The sequence below is a fragment of the Anastrepha obliqua genome, chromosome 5, assembly GCF_027943255.1.
Source record: "Anastrepha obliqua isolate idAnaObli1 chromosome 5, idAnaObli1_1.0, whole genome shotgun sequence".
Taxonomy (NCBI): domain Eukaryota; kingdom Metazoa; phylum Arthropoda; class Insecta; order Diptera; family Tephritidae; genus Anastrepha; species Anastrepha obliqua.
Window position 1 is genome coordinate 92,964,397 of NC_072896.1, and position 18,426 is coordinate 92,982,822.

At 34.2% G+C, this 18,426-nt stretch overlaps 1 protein-coding gene across 1 annotated transcript in view; it reads left to right on the forward strand.

The window, feature by feature from the left end:
• The first annotated feature begins 9,256 nt into the window (after positions 1–9,256).
• The window catches only part of LOC129247894 (chondroitin sulfate proteoglycan 4), a 48,138-nt gene continuing 38,968 nt past the window's right edge, over positions 9,257–18,426 (forward strand). The window contains exon 1 of the mRNA XM_054887256.1: positions 9,257–9,643. Coding sequence (XP_054743231.1) covers positions 9,562–9,643 — 82 coding nt within the window. The 5' untranslated portion in view covers positions 9,257–9,561. The remainder of the gene's footprint in view (positions 9,644–18,426) is intronic.

Sequence of the window (18,426 nt, forward strand, 5' to 3'; positions counted from 1 at the left end):
TACAGCATGACGCGGTAGCCGAGCGACTAGCAATGTGAGCTTCCGATCCAAAATCCTTGGTTCGAATCACAAGAAAAAATAAAAGTTATTTTTATTTAGTTCGTCGCTACGTTTATATCAACATATAATATAACGCTTCGTAGCCAAGTTGGTCGCTTTTTTCGTTTCACTTTTTCCCAAATCACTCCCAACGATTCTAAAGAAGTTTTCACTTCAATAAAAACCATATTTTCATTTTTTGAAATAATATTTTTTTTAATGAAATACGGTTTTTGCTTATACAGCGAACGGTTGGCAGAATATCCAGAATATTTGTATTTTTTCCACTTAAAAAATATTTATTTTGAAAAAAAACTTCATCCGAAGTAACTAAGTTCTCGCTGTCATTGAAAGTATTACCCATCGCTGGCTATTACTTTTTCCCATCTTTCTGGTAGATCTCTTATACCGTCGCGGTAAAACTGTTAATCTTTTGAGGCTATCCACGGATCATGCCATTTTTTGATGCCTTCATATGAATGGAACTGCTGGTCAGCTAAACTATGTGCCATCGATCGGAACAGGTGATAATCGGACGGCGCAATATATGGAGAATATAGCGGGTGGGGTAGGATTTTCCATTTCAGTATTTCAGGTAGGTTTTAACGAATTTGGCAACGTGAGGCCGAGCGTTATCATGCTGTAGAATCGCTTTATCATGCCTCTCCGTGTATTGCTGCCGCTTCTCGCGCAGTGCTCAGCTCAATCGCATCAATTGAAGTCGATACCGCTCCTCAGTGATGGTTTCGCTTGATTTTAACAGCTCATAATAAATAACACAAACTTGGTCCCACCAAATACTTAGCATAACCTTCGCAGCGTGTATATTCGGCCGTGGCGATGGCGTTGAAGCATGACCGGGCAGGCCCCATTACTTTCTTTTCTTTGGATTGCTGTAATGAATCCATTTTTCATCACCCGTCACGATGCGATGAAGGAAACCCTTCATTTTTTACCTTTTTTGCCGCTGGAGCAGTTGTTCACAGGCGAAAAAACGACGTTCAACACCCCTTAGCTTTACCTCATAGGGAACCCAATTCCCCTGTTTCTGAATCATTCACAAAGCATGCAATCGCTTGGAAATGGATTAACGGGTAACTCCTAATACTGAAGCTTTTCTTGCGTTTGACACAATTTCAGCGTCTTCTTCGAAGGTTTTTGTCCTTCCTTCACGTGGACGGTCGTCAACATTAAAATCATCGTCTTTGAAGTGACGGAACCAATCTCGGCACGTTGTTTCACTTAAATCAGCATCTCCGCAGCATAAACTTTTTGTAGCTCTCGATGCGCTTCAGCCGTTGAGCCGCCATTTTTTTTGAATGAAAGCGGAAAATTAACACTTCCCGCAAATGACGATTATTCGGCACAAAAACAGACATTTTCACAAAACCAAAAGTAGATGATACCAAAACAAAATCACTAATGTGTCGAAGCAGTTTGTTTACCATGTGTCTAAGCTGGGTTTATGGCGTTTAGTTTATGTTAGAATCGACTAGCACACACTGCTGGCGGCATCTATTGACAAACAGCGAGAACTTAGTTGCGCACCTAATATTTAATAACTTCGCCCCTATTCCTTTTTTTATGAAAAAAAATGATAAAAAATTAGTTGTTTTTCGGTATTAAAAGTTCTATTCACGTGGCTTTCCTATGAAGGCTACACTCATACAAATTAATGTTTTTGTTGTTAATTTTCCATATAAATGAAATAATCGTCTTGGTTAGCCACAATCCTATACATTTTTTTTTAAGAATCATTTTCTGTGCCACTTTTTAACAAAATAACTATTTATTTATTTATTATTAAAAAAATGTTTTAGCTGGCATTTTGAGTATTAAAATATACTTACAAACTTCGGATATCGTTTTTTTTTATTAAAAAAAACGCTCAAAATTCATTAAACTCACAGGTGCTCCTTGTCATCGAACTGCCTTAGGCTAATTGTATCATATTTTTTCATGAACCTTCTGTCTTACTGAATATCTAATTAATTATTAACCCACAGCAACAGATTTTAAAACTATTTTCGTGCTTTAAACTAATAAAAATTTGTTACAAATGCATTAAAATGCCTACACACACTTACACATTTTAATATTTCAAACGATTTTCGACAAGGAAGCAGCGACCATTGCAAGTTTATTGCCGATCAGATGCACTCAAAGTGACAGTGTTTGTTATTGTTTTTGTCTTCATTTTATTATTAATTTTTCCCTCTTATCTCTCTATTTGTTGTTGCACATGTTTCAGTTTAATATTTCTAAAGAGGCGCTTAACATGAAAACTGCATCTGCTGAACATTTGTCGCACTGCACACTGAAGTTGTGGAAGTTTTATAGCTTCGCTTTATGAGTTTGCGACAATTGGGTCTTTTAACAACTTGAAAGTGTATTTTTAATGAAAGCAAAGAGAGAAGTATTGCTGGCTTTTATGTACACTAAAAAAGACATATTGCATGTGCACGACCATAAAACCATAGGCATATAAACATGGAAATAAACTGGTAGAAATCAAGCAAAATTAGGTAGGTAGTATATAATTCTTTTTATTGTTAAATAATGCGATTTTACTATACAAATCAATAATTAATATTTGTGACTATGACAGGCCGGGCTATAAAAAAGCCATAAAAATATTTTCGTATATTTTATTAGTCGAAACCCAACGTGCGTTGGGACGCTTTGCTATCCAAAATACTACTATCATATAGTACTCACTTTTAATAGTTTTTTCACAAAGCTAAGAGTGATGTTTTTTTCAAAAAGGAGGTTCGTGTTTAAATTTGGAAGGTGCAATACACTAAACTGTTTTATTTAACGCCTATACGAGGAGAGACTTTTAGATAGCGAGACTGAAATTGTAAAGAATTTGATTTGGACTTCGTAGATATTTACTTATTGTTACCTTCAATATACACACAACTCTCCTCAATCCTAGCAACGCTCTATGTGAATCTTCCATTGCTCGCATCTTCCATTTTTGGAAGTCTTCTTCTGTGAACTTCTTCAGGACGTTTACCGCTTTGCCTTTTACAGCTTTAATGGTCTCAAATCCTTTTCTTTTCAATGCAGATTTACCTTTAGGAAACAAACAGAAACCCCACAGTTTGAGATCCGGTGAATAGGGCGTATGGTCAAGCACTGGTTTATTGGGCTTACTTGGCTAGAAGCCTCTGAACGGGCAATCAGCGAAAAGCATTAAAAATTGTTGCCCTGGTGGAATTCCCATGAATGGCCTTGTCGCAGATCACGTCGCTTTTGCTTATTATTTTACGAAGTTTAGCAAAATCGCGAAAGGAAAAATGCCAACTAATAGTTTGACTTCCTGGAATTATGTAAGTCTGTGTTCAAAATAATAGTAGCGTGATGAATTACGAAGTTTTAACTATTTTTCTGGATTTCTTTTTATTGGTAGCCGAATGGGTTGGTGTGTGATTACCATTCGGAATTCACAGAGAGAACGCTGGTTCGAATCTCGGTGAGACCAAAATTAATAAAAACATTTTTATAATAGCGGTCGCCCCTCGGCAGGCAATGGAAAACCTCTGAGTGCATTTCTGCCATGAAAAAGCACCTCATAAAAATATCTGCCGTTCGGAGTCGGCTTGAAACTGTAGGTCCCTCCATTAGTGGAACAACATCAAGACGCACACCACAAATTGGAGGAGGAGCTTGCTCAAACACCCAAAAAGGGTGTACGCGCCAATTATATATATTGGGTAGTCGAGAAAGTCTTTTCGTATTAATCAGTATTTCTATCAGTTGAAGTACTCATTTTTTTTTATATTTACAACGAACTTTATTAAACCAAATATGTACCATTTTGGTCGACCACCTTTTGCCATTTTTCTTGTAGAGACATTATTCCATCAGTGTAAAACTTTTGTGGTTTCTCGGCGAAAAACTGCGGCAAGTAATTTTCACAGGCTTCTCTTGAACCCAACTTTACTCCATTAAGGGAGTTCTGCATTGACCGAAACAAATGGTAGTCCGATGGTGCAAGGTCAGGGCTATATGGTGGATCCATCAAAATTTTCCAGCCAAGCTCTCCCAGTTTTTGCCGAGTCATCAAAGATGTATGTGGCCTAACGTTGTCCTGATGGAAGACGACGCCCTTTCTGCTGATCAGTTCTGTCCGTTTTTTTTCGATTGCTTGCTTCAATCTTATCAGTTGTTGACAGTGAAGTGTAGAATCAATCGTTCGAGCAGGCTGGAGCAGCTCATAGTGGATAATTCCCTTCCAATCCCACCAAACACACAGCATAACCTTTCGAGGCGTCAATCCTGGCTTTGCGAGCATTTGTTGAGCTTCACCACCCTTGCACCGTGATCTTTTTCGCAATTGTCGTATTTGATCCACTTTTCGTCTCCTGTTACCATTCGCTTCAGAAAGGGTTCGCTTTCATTTCGTTTCAGCAAAGAATAGCAGATGTTAATTCGGTCCATTAAATTTTTCACAGACAATTCATGTGGTACCCAAACATCGAGCTTCTTTTTGTAACCAGCCTTTTTTCAATGGTTCAAAACCGTTTGATGATGAATGTTTAGTGCCTTGGCGATGTCATGGCAGCTTATGTGAAGGTCTTGGTCAATCTTTTCCATAATTTCATCGACTTTTTCAACGATAGGTCGACCGGAGTGAGGTGCATCTTTCACATCGAAATTTCCAGAACGGAAGCGAGCGAACCATTGTTGTGCTACACGAACTGATACAACATCGTCTCCGTAAACTTCACAAATTTCATTGGTGGCTTGCGTGGCAAGCCCTTTTTTATACAAAAATTTCAAAAAATAGCAAATTTCTTCATTATTTTCACTCATTTTTGAACAGCTATAACTTTTTTCAATTTCTCCGAATTTAATATTTTTTTGGTTAAATGAAGCTTAAAATGTCACCTTTCTAACACCATATGATATGACACAATGTGATTGGTAGCACTGGAGATAGATGACTCCAACGACATCTATTGACAAAATATGAAAAGACTTTTTCGACTACTCAATATATATATAGTTCTTTCTGAGGTACAGTTCTTTAGTCAAAAATAATATAACCCAAAGCTTCAAACTTTATACAAAATTCACAAAAATTTAACAAATTAAGAAGAAAAAAACTTCAGAATCTTAATTTCTTATTCAGAATTATTTTTGGTCTGAGTGTTTAAGCAGTTACCAAATCTCTCAGTGTTTCTTGGCTCGCTTTTTCAAATTAAAAAAAAAAAATCGGCGCTGGACGAATGAGCGGAAATTGGCCCGTTTAAAGAAAGCGTTTTGGAGTTGTGGATTTTCCACGTGGCGAACAAAGCCACTTTTGCTTTTGAGGAGCTAATTTTCAGTTTACAACTTTCTGTCTTTGAATACAATTTCTTCAGAGCACGCTCTGCTAATCTTATTTATGGTGCCAGCACTCGCCGACGTAAACGCAGGTCCCTGTCGGCTGTTACGATGAAACTAATGAGAGCGCCATGTAAATGAAAAATCACCACCCTTCCCTTCCATAGTATCGTAGATTTTATCGTAGAATTTTGGATATTTCCATAGAATCTTGTTAGCTGATTGCTCTCTCCCCACACAGTGTTGCCAAACAGTACATCTCGAAATCATTTACAAAATAAACTTAGAAAAACTTTAATTTTCATTAAAATAACTTCAAAACAATGTTGAATAATGTTAATTATAGATAAATGAACTATTTGCATTTGTTAGTTTTTGGCTTTGGTTTAATAAACAATGAAAAATTGTAACTGATAACGCGGATGTGTGAAAAAGGGTGTATGCAAAAATATTAATGGCAGCATTGTGTCGATACAACCAAACATAAACACACACAAACCGCTGTATTGTGTAAATACTGAGAAAACTAAAAGAACGCAGTTGTTTTCTACGGGATAAGTTTTGCTCAATTTTGTGTTCTCTACGGGCTGCGGTAAGGGACTACGATATGTTGGTCAGTGTGCACACCATTAGACGCACAGCAACAATACTACTCCATTGTCCACACACGCCACCATTTTAACTTGATTTCCGTATAGTCTTTAAAAAAGTGTTAGCTTAATGCTTTGACTTCATTTCGGAGTCTTAGGAACTATAGTTTTCATATTCAGGGCTGTGTATGACAGAGGTGACAAAGCATCATCCCGTGGTTTCTAATTCTTATGGTACCTTAGAATCTCATTGTTACCCTGTTTTGCGCTTTCAATCCTAGTGCGCAAAATCTGTAACATTCCAACTAACATTTGGATATTCAGTGCGTAAACGCATGGGCTTAGCTGACCGCTTTTAGCTAGGCCAGGAGAGATAGGCTTGGCATAGAATCGCCTTCCTTTTTCGATCTTAGGGAAGTAGTTGAAAAAGGGGAATTCAGCTGTATACCGGGCGTAGTTAACTGAGGTAGGCATGAGGATCGCTTATGGATTAAAAGTTTAGGGATAAATAAATAAATAATTGGCGCTTACACTTCTGTTAGGTATGTGGCTGAGCTCGTCCTCCTATTTGCGGTGTGCGTTTTGATTGATTCGATTAGATTAAGGAATTGAAAAGATTAGGGATCTTTGTAGCATTTTATGACCAACGTTTTAATGAAGAATTGTGAACGATATTAACTAAATAAATTAATTTAAGTGCTTTTATGTAGTTAGAATTAAGTACAACAACAACTGATTTGTATACTAGGGTAGGCACATTTTTTCTTTCGATGCCGCTCCAAGCTGATTCGGATTATATATAAAATTATAATAAAAAAGTCAGCAAAAGCATATTCACTTTAGTTTCGAGTGCACAAATTTTAAAAGAAGTTGTCTTTAATTAATAAAAAGTTAATATGAAGATTTATATTCATTAAAATAGTAGGAATGAAATTTGTTTAACACAAACTTTTACTTGGAGATTTTAAGGTATGCGGGATTTATTCCTGATATCAGTTTTTTATTTGGCGCTACAAAGCAAATGACCATGTACAGTGGAAGACTTAAGTCTATGTACATACAGCAACATATTTTTATATTTCCCAGAAGGTGCGCAATAATTAAAAAAAAAAAAACTATTGATGTAGTTTTTTTTCAGAATTCATATTTATTCATAAATTTACAAAAAATATTGTAAATTATTTCACTTGCTGTATAACAAAAAAAAGTAGCAAAACAACAAAAAAGTAACATTTCTTAATCTTGTGAAGGGATGCATGTCAATTTTTTCATCAACTTAGTCCTGCCATAAGTTCTGTTACAAGTTAAGTCCATTATAGCTGTGAAATTATAATACTTTTTTTAATGCAGTTAATTTTATTTCATCGCGTAAATATTAAAAAAATTTAATTTTAGTAGCAGGCACGGTTCCCATGGATATTGACGTCGCTGCTCGATCCAAAAATTGTTTGAGACTCTTCAAATTTCTGTGAGGTCTTCGACAGGCCGTGTTCTCCAATTTCGACCAGCAACTGTAATCCAATGCATTTCGACCTGGACTTACAGATCTTCTGTTGTTTTTTAGCCACTGCTGAGTAATTTTTGCCTTATGGGCTGGAGCGGAATTTTGCTGTAAGATCCAACGCTCTCCATTGAAGAGAGTACTGCTCAACTGCTTCAACATGCCATCTAAGACATCCACCTGGTACACTTTTGCTCCGGTCTTAACCACTTTTTCGCAGAAATTAAGAGATGGGACACCTTTATAAGACACTACGCACCAAACCATTACGGAGGCTTGATGGTGGCCACACTGAACACTTGGCATAACATTGTTTGCGTCTTTAGAAGTTTTAGCATAGATTTTGCCATTTTGCTTATTCAAAACTTCTTCAACAGTGAACATTTTCTCATCTATGAAAAGAATATTTTCATGGCCATTGACCACGTGCCACCGAAAAAGCTGCTTGCATCTGTCAAGTCAAATTTTCTTCATGCGCGTAGTCAAAAGATGACCAGCTGAGCGACGGAAGGCTTCCATGTGGAGATCATCTCTAATTAGTCTTGACATCGATTTGATGGATACATTATTTTCCCTGGTTATGATTTTGTGCTTTCTAAGGGGATTTCTGCGAATTTGTTCTCGCCGTATGCGTTGTAAAATTTGTCACAGAATTTTTGGCAATATTAAGAACAATTTAAGCTTAAATTTGTAAGAAACTAAAAATAATTAAATTTTAAAATATTAAAAAAAATTTTTTTTTTTGTTTTTTTAATTATAATTTTTTCTTACAGTTAGGTTTTAGATCAGATTTACTATTGCGGGTAGCTGTATTTTTTCTACTTTCCATCTTTACGCCATGATTTCCTCTCCATTTTTGCATTAATGAATAGCAGCTGCTTTTTAAGTTTAGATTACTCCAAATTTACTTTAGCGCTATGCTCTCATGGACGTTTTTCTTATAATTTTTATAATTCAAAACTGCAAAATGTCGATACTAATCGCTCCATACTAACTGACCCACCCTAATGTACATAAATAGCTTTCGTATGATGAATTCAAAGAAAAATTACAATTACACAAGAAATAGCTGAAGAAGCCGGAAACGGAGGCGGTGTTTGTATATATGCACATGTCAACGGTAGTGAGTGAAATTCATAAAACGCGCATTTTTCAAAAATTGTGAAAAATTCAAATTATTCGAGTAAAAAGTCATAAACAGACATAAAAAGTGCAACCAAAACTCATTTCTCGTTGCTGAATGTGCGATTTGTGGGTGATATCGAAGACACAACGTTTACAAGAGTACACACATATACATTTAAATATATGAGCTTGCATGTATATATAACACACACGCATACATATGCATGCACATGTGCATGACAACAGATCGACAGGCACAAATATTATAATAACATACAGCATTGTTGTTGTGGTTGTTGTTGTTTTGGGAGGGTTCGCACACATGTCGATCGCGCCTGACATGCAACAGATGTGTGCCATCAACGTCAGCTACAACAGCACAAAGAAACAAGTTGCCACCAACAGCATTTACAGCAATAACAGCCATAGCAATAACAACAGCAACAATCCATTTTGAACAATTCGACGACAGAATTCATGAGGAATATATTGAATATTGCACGAACAATTACGGCAAGCAATAACTCCAGCGATATTATCAGCTGCACTAGAAACCCCGAAGCAAACAAAAAAATTTAAAAAATAGAAGACAACAGAAAACGTAAAATTTAACCAAGCCGGGAAAGCGTGTCACTGAGTAGCAGCAGCAGCGGCAGCAATAAGCGAAGCACCGATAATGATCGCAAATCACTTAATGACACACTCCACCACACATAGCCACATCGCACACACTCCCCTCATCACGCATCAGTCTGACTTTTGGGGTTTGTGCTGCGAAATAATGTAAATTTCGTTGTGGAAGGACACATTTTTGGAGCTAAAAATATAACTACAAATTTTCATTTACTCAATGCTATCAAAGGCTGAATATTGAAAATTTACTATTATTTTCCAACGCACACACACTCACACACATACATACATACGCATAGATTTAGTGTCGGTGTCTGGTGATAAAGTCTTTGGAGCAAAATGTGGCAGCTGCATTGGATTTACGTGTGTTGCACGTTGCTCGTGGCGCAAATGTTCTACCCCAGTGCGGGTGCAATGAAAGGTGAGTATGTCATTTACTTACAACTTACTCTCTTCTTTAGGCTCTTATTATATGTATGTGTTTGTTGTTGTATTTATATATACATATGTAGATCTTTATCATCTGGCAGTCGCATTGAACTCATATCGCTTTTTCCTTTTTGTATGCCCAAATAATTTCGTTGTAGTAGCTGAAGTCATTAAATTTTGTATCGGCGCATAATCTATAAGAATTGCCTTCCGATCTGGCGTAGACTGAAGAAAGGATTTTTAAATGGGATAATTACTGGCGCAGTTGTGGTTAATTGCTTTATTAGAAAAGGCCAAAAAAAAAATTAATTGTAAGAATTTTCGAAATTGACTAAAGAACTGAAAAAGTAGCAGTTGACCTAAGAATACAGTGGCTTCTCGGTTAAATGAACACCCGCTTAAATGAACATACGAAAAAGCAGAGAGCAATATTCAAACAGGATGCAGCCACACTCGTTTATGCTATAACTTAGATGCATTGAAATTTCATCAAAATAATTTTTTCAATGCAGCAATGAAATTAATCCTTACACATTTAATTTTGACTTATTTTTGATGTTTATGTTAAATTTTGAGGGTTAGTGTATTAAGAAACTTATAGTAAAATTTTATGGAAAATCTTTTTTTTGTTACACTTTAACCCTTTATAACCCTCAGATACGCGTATTTTTTGCCCTTTCTCGCAAAAGAGACCAAAAAGTCCCCTCTATTTGGGAGTTAGGGGGTTAAAATGTAAGAATCACATAGTTTTCTCTGATCTATCATAAGAATGTGCAAGACGCTTAATACTAAAATAAAACTTGACCTAAAATTTCGAAACACCGAAAGACGCAAAGTTTTTTTCTCCTTCTATATATATATATTCGACCCAAATTGGGGGACATCAGAATTCGTTTTAGAGGTATGGTTCCTTCGGCAAAGTTTCTTATTTTGATCCCTAGAATACGATTTTCACAGAGCAATGAGCGATTTTTAAATCGACTCGCCCTAATATATATATAATTGGCACGTACACCCTTTTTGGGTGTTTGGCCGAGCTCCTCCTCCTATTTGTGGTGTGCGTCTTGATGTTGTTCCACAAATGGAGGGACCTACAGTTTCAAGCCGACTCCGAACGGCAGATATTTTTATGAGGAGCTTTTTCATGGCAGAAATACACTCGGAGTTTTGCCATTGCCTGCCGAGGGGTGACCGCTATTAGAAAAATGTTTTTCTTAATTTTGGTGTTTTCACCGGGATTCGAACCAACGTTCTCTATGTGAATTCCGAATGATAGTCACGCACCAACCCATTCGGCTACGGCGGCCGCCTTCTTCTCCTTCTTTCTCCTCCTACTTAAATTAATTTCCGCAACTTTGAAAGTATGAGTGTGACTTGTAAGTTTTTCAGGGCTAGTCCGTTTGATATTCGGCATTTATCGAATTTGCTCAATATCTGGTTTTCACTACGCCAATTCTTTTTGACGACAGATTTAATATGGCTGGAAAATGCCAAGATGTGGTAATTTTTACATGGCTTGGCTTCAAAATCAAATCAACGAAAATGACAAATGTTTTCATTACAAACGTACTCTTTATCATAAAAATATCTCAAAAAACAAAAAATCTAAAGCCAGGCTTAAGGCCGAGCCAGCAAAGATTGGTTCGACTGCTGTCGAAGAAATTTTAGGCCTCTTGGGCATTCTTGAACACATTTTGGACTTAGTACTACCAGCCTAAGAACCTTGATCGCAATTTCACCGTCTACAAAGAAAGCAAGTTTTGAAGAAAAAGGGCTCCTTACCTTACCCATTTTACACTCATGACGATTGCACAGCTATAAGCCTCAAAAATGCTACACTGCAACCTTTTAAGCTAAGTAAGCTTCTCTCAACGAGAGTTGTTAGGTGAAGATACCAAATCCATTTCAGAATTGATGGGAAATATTAGTACCTCATCATCATTCATTAAAAAGTTAGCAGTTTTCCAGTCAACATCTAACTCCAACATCGAAATACTTCAATCGATTCCAGTCAAGAACCCTCAGAATGATTTCAAATGCTCCTTATTAAATCTCAAATGCACAAATTCATCGTGACCTCAAAGTACCCATAATGGTTGAAAAAATAAGTAAATATGGCAAATCACACAACACATGACTCCGATCGCACTCAAACCACAGAATCACAGAAATGACAGCAAATCCCATAACCTTCACCAGACTCAAGAGAAAATCTACAAAAGGCCTCATATGATAATAAATGAGTCTAAATTAATATTTATCATAAAATTAGTAACTGGTTGCATCACAGGGTGTATTCCATAAATGTTTTTTCTCTTAAATTAATTAAATAGCTTTAAGTAAAAATGTTGCTTAAGGTTTACAAAACAGATCGCAATAAAGAAATAGATTTAAAAAAAAATTCTGGCGTCGCAAATAAATCTTCGTAGTTTATGGCAAAAGTCAATATCACTGATCTGATAATTGCAGCTCCTAAAGCAGATGCATTTGCGAACCATGACCTGTTCCACATTCCATTACTAATCTGTTAAAAGTCATAGGCCTTTATCTCAATTTTGACTCAGTTACTTACGGAGTGCATTTAATAACTAAAGCACAGGGACTTATTCACAAATTTTGACAGTTTAATTATTACTTACTTAATTTAATTTATTTTCTACTTTATGAAAATTTAGTCCATTCTCCTCCACAAACCACATAAATTCTAGTTCATGCTCTGTGCAAATTTAAGAGAATTTCAATCAATTTTAATCAACATTTCACGTATTTGCTCTATAAGGAATGCTCGACATTTTTCTTATATGGAAGAAAACACCCAACACCGTCAGCAAAAAAAATTGTCAAAAATCAACGCGATTTTTTAGGCATTTTAGACTTGCACCTTGTCACTCCAAAATTCAATAAACTATAACTATGCATACCCGTAATTTATTTGTATAGACTTTGAGAGTTAGATCTCAGCTTTTCTCTATGCCGTAGGTAATTTCTAGACGAAAAATATTATCCCTTCAGTCTGCTCAAATTGTCCATAAACCGTTGACCAGCATTACCAAATCCTACATTGCTGATCACTTGCATATTTGAAGAAGTCACAGAGATGGAATCAATCGTAATCTCCCTAGGAATTTTTACTCACATGCAGACATTCATTCATTCGTTCCTTTCCTATCGTCAGCTTAAAGCCGCTAAACTGCCGAACTTTCTTTCAAACTCGCAACATATAGCGCAGAGAGAGCTCAGTCTAAGTCGAAGACTTTCATTAAATACAATTTTTCAACAAGCATTTGTGCAGGATCAAAGGTCTTCTTGCTCTTTGTGTTAGTTTCCAGCAAAAATTGCACAAAAACTAGGGTAGCAAATGCGTTGTTGAACCACAAAATGTGGCAGCAATTCAATTTCGTGACTTGTTTGCGCGCTTTGTACATAATTCTGCGAGTTTTTCTTTGTGCACTTCGGACATATTTAATACGTAAATATATAAATAAGTGGAACCGCATCCATGCAACTGAATGCTATTGAGAAAAAGTGACTACTTGAGCGCTTATAAGTGGGTACTTCAAAGATTTGAATGAGGCGTAGTGTGTGGAGGGGGCATAGAAACTAAAAACAAAGTGAAATAAAACAAAAAGTTAAAATAAAAAATTAATAATTAAAAAAGTTTTAAATGTGCTTTAAATAAATTCACGATTTTAAATAACAAAAAATAAATAAATTAAAAAATTAATTATTAAATAAATAATATATATAAAATTAAAAAAGAAATACCTTAGATTATAAATTATTATTATAAAAATATATATTAAGTTAAAAAATTAAAAAAACTATTAAATTAAAGAAAAAAAAGTTATAAAATAAAAAATAAAAAAAAACAATTACAAAATTAAAAAAAAATTATAAAAATAAAAACAAAATGTATATTATTATAAAACTAAATATAAATTTGATTATAAACTAAAACAAAGAAAACAAATTAAATTATGAAACTAAAACAAAGTGAATTATAAATTTAAAAAATAAGATTAAATTATAAAATTGAATTACAAAATTAAAGAAAAAATTAAAATAAAAATAAAAAAAAAAAATAAAACTAAAAGAAATTTAATTATAAAATTTAAAAAATTAAATGATAAAATTAAAAAAAAATTGAATTATTAAGTTAAAAAAGTTGAATTATGAAACTAAACATAAATTTTATGCATAATTAAAAAAAGATATTAAATTATAAAATGTAATTATTAAAATTAAAAAAAAATATTATTATAAATTAAAAGGATTAACGAATATATATTCATTTTTAATAATATAAATCTCAATATAAAAAAAAAAAATTTTTATAAAACTGAAAAAAATTTGTCTAATTTAATTTTTTTTATGAATAAAATTGAAAAAATTATAAAAAAAAAATAATTGTAAAATTAAAAAAAAAATATTTTGTCTAACTAAGAGCCGTTTTTGCATTGATGAGTTAATCTGAAGTCAAATTTAACTCAGGTGTGCAATACATTCCAATTCCACACTGTTGAGTTAGAATTAAGTGGGCATCCATATTTCCTACCTCCGGATCGTACTTCATCCTACCAAGCCGGTTAAAACTCTTCCTTGCTTTAAAAATAAATTTCGAAGCTTCCTTTACATAATTATTTATGTTTTGGAGACTCGCCTTCCTCATTTATATATATTTTTACCCCACACAAATCTTGGCACAATCGCTATGGGCAGCACATTGCCATATAGCACTATCCATCAAATTTCGGTCTTTATCTCCGCATTTTTTCTAAAATGTACGAACCTGTTCTAGTGCCTTTAATGGAGCTAGAATGCACTTACAATATACTGTCTTACACTTACTGTCGAAAAGCTGGGGCTGGTGCGAAATGAATCTTGTAAAGACGGTAAATCTAATGATGCACTCGCGCATCATCTACGCCACTTTAGAGTATTTTATAATTCCAGACTCAACTGTCTTGATTCTGCATTTTTAGCCTCATTGAGAATACTGTACTTCGAGCTACAGGTTCAGTAATACGAAACACTACATCACGAGTAGGACCTAAAGTTAGTCGCCAATACCATTTCTTGGCAATACTAGGGATCACACTAATGTTGTTCGGTATCCACGGAACTGATTTTTCTTAAGCAAGCCCCAGATCAGTTCGGTATACATCATGCAGGTCTACGATAGATGAACCACGGAACCGAACTGTGAGACAACTAGATAGGTTTAGACTAGAAAAAATTAAAATAGAACCAGGTTTCTAAGCAATCTATGTCGCACTTTAATTAGTAAAGTAGTTGTACCCTACCCGGGCACACCTAATGGGAATACATGAGAAGCGCATGGAGTTTCTTTCAAAAGACGGCTGGTGCAGCTGCAGGCATTCTAAAGGAATTTCGGAGGTATTGAAAACTTTACTTTCCCTGCTATTGTATCGCTTTTGACAGAATGGTTAATCGCTGTTTAAACTCTTACCTCTTTGGATGTCTGGTAAACTTAAACTCCGCAGCCATCCACAATATTTCATCGTTTATTAGAGAGGCGAAGTAGTTTCACCACATTGGTAATTATAGGGGAAGACTTAGGCGCAAATAAGTGGTGTCGTATGAGCCTCCAGGCCTAAGTGGATACATTCCATTCTCACGGAGATTGGCAAACACCGTAACAAAGCCCAGCTTAGGAACTCTCTCTGGTCTATGTGAGACCACTGTTGATCACAACATCCACGATCCTTACAACCTCAGATCGCTCAATTCACTCAATTATCCACTCTGCTAACTTAAGTTGTACAAAAGCCATAATATGGAAGATTGTCAAATGAGAACAGAAGTCATTGAAGAATGGAAAGCTTTCCTGAAAAAAATAACACTTCCATTTTGGCCGAATACCCCAAAAATAATGTCTAAATTTCTGTATTAGTCACCTGTGGCGTAACTTCTTATGTAGAACATCAAAGGATTTATATTTTTTGGGTGTTAAAATTCCATTTCAAAACTTTAAATAATTTGGTATATTCCAAGAATTTAACAAGTATATTCTAGATCAATAAATATAAAAAAAGATACAAAAATTTTAATTTCAAATTTTCAATTTTTTTTTAGTGATGCAAAAAATGTAAGTTTTTCTAAATACACACATATATTCGTCAGAAATCATACCAAATGAAAATGCACAAATATCTGTTGGAAAATTGAAAAATCTTTTTTCGCAAATAATCAGATCGAGCTACACCCCTGATTATCATACAATTCAAGATTCGCAACGCCAATAACGAGACTGGTTGCGATGAAAGAAAACATGCAGCAGACAACCAACTCAGTGTTGCAGATAGACAGACGTTGCAACAGACAGACAACCTGACGGACGGACAGCCGACAATTTTGCTATCGACTTGAGTGCTGTGACAACGCGTCGTGCGCTAGCGCATTTTTCACGCCTGCCATTTGGCTTGGCTTGGGGTGCGCGCTACTTATCGCAGCTGCAGCAATGAAGACAGCAATAAAAACAGTAACGAGAAAAATGCAACATTAATACTCGCACACACAACTGACAGCAAGCAGCAACGCACATTTGCATGCAAAATTATCCTGAAATAAAGCAGCGCAAATGGACTTTTTACTTCAGTTTTTTAGTCACTTTTTACACTCCTCTTTTTTAATTTCATTGCTTATTTTAATTTTAAAATTTATGCACAGTTGTGTGCGCATGCATGCCGTTTGTCGTGACGTCACTCCTTCTGCTTAGTTGTATTCTATGAGCGATGAATCATCAGCACCAATGTTGGCCGGCAACAACTCGGCCAGTGCGACCATTTCGGCCATCTCTCGATCGTGGTTGCGGCCGGCGTGATTTCGCACGTTTTGCCTGATTTTCATTTTATTTTATTTTTTCCTTTTAAACGACCGCTGAGTTCTATTCTAGTAATATTTTTAATTTTTTGGCAGCTGACTAGTAGTCGTGTGGCTTGGCGCGTTGTTGTGATTTTTCTTGTATTCTCATGAGTGAGTGAGTGAGTGAATGAGTATAGTTTAACTCGTATGTATGTGTGTGTATTTTCGCGTGTTAATTAAACGACTGTGTGCCAATTTCTGTCCAACGATGATGACCAAGCGTACAAGGAAATTTAGTTATCTGTTTATTGTGGTCTAATTTATTTATTTTTTAATATGAATTTAAGAGCTAATAAATATCAATTTAAAAATATTTTGTTTTTATGCCACAAATTTTGTTTTTCTAAAAAATGTAAGCCTTTGTGATGAAATTAACTTGACGGAAAATTTCAATATGCTTTAAATTTTTAAAATTATGATTTTTTTCCTAAAATTTCTTTTTTCTAAAAACTTGGTGGCATTGACTCTGGTGAAATTTGATGAACATTTTGATTATTTTATGCATATTTAATTATTTTAGCAAGCCTTATTTCTCTGAATTGTTGTAAGTCAAATAATTATGGGCCTAAAAAACTAAAATAAATGCCCTCCATATGACTCTTTTTGAATTTCCGATAAAAAATAAAAAAAAAATTAATTCTTTTAAAATTTTTAAATACATTTGTTGGTAAAGAATTTTATTTTAATTAAAAAAAAAAAAAAATTTGTTTCCAACCTGTCGATTGTTCACTTTTTTTTAAATTACGCTATGATGGAAGTTTATGACTTTTTCTTTAAAATGTGACCGAAATTTTTATGGAGATTAAAATTAAAAAAAAAAAAATCATCGTAGTAGTCTTGAGGACGAAAGTTTTCATATTTATTGTATAATTTTAATTAATGATTTAATTAAATTAACAAATTTTAGAAATTAATTCTTTTGAAAAATTAATTCTTTTAATTAATTTAATTTAAAAAATTAATTCTTTTAAATTTTTTGAAATAAATTTGTTGAGAAAGAAATTTTTGTAAAATTAATTCGAACTTAGAAATTTTGGATTTTTTTTAAATTATGCTATGCTGGAAGCTTTGGATTTTTTCTTTAAAATGTGACCAAATTTTTTTTTTTCTAAATTTAAAAAATTAATTCTTCTAATTAATTAAATTTAAAAAATTAGTTCTTCTAATTAATTAATTTAAAAAATTACAATAATTCTTTTAAATTTTTTGAATTAAATTTGTTGAGAAAGAAATTTTGGTTTTAATTAATTCAAACTTAGAAATTTTGGAGTTTTTTTAAATATGCTATGGAAGCTTAAGATTTTTTCTTTAAAATGCAACCTAAATTTTTATAGAGATTAAAATTAAGTTTTTATGAAAATTTGTCGCAGTACTCTTGAGGAGAAAAAATTTCATATTTATTCCATAAATTTAATTAATGGCATAGTTCAATTCAACATCTAAAAACATAAAAATTTGAAATTTTTAAATAAAGTTTGTTGGTAAAGAATTTTTTTCAAATTCAAAATTCAAAAATTTTTTTTTTTCAAACTTAGCGATTTTTAACTTCTTTTAAATAAGATTATGACGAAGGCTTAGAGTTTTTTCTTTAAAATGGTACCTACATTTTTATGGAGATAAAAATTTAGTTTTTATGAACATTTGTCGTAGTAATCTTGAGGAGTCAGCGATTGTGTATGCACTTTACGTAAAGAGCGATAATCCGGTCTAGAACGCTGCAGAACTGCTAAATGTTTTGTGATAAGCCCGAGCAGAAAACTGTCAGACATTTTTCTAAAACATGGAATACTTTCGGTTGATGGTCAGTATTATTACAGGATACAACCCATGCGGTCAACATATGACCACCATTCGAATCATTAGAGGGGCGATTTGCCAGCCTTGCTGAGG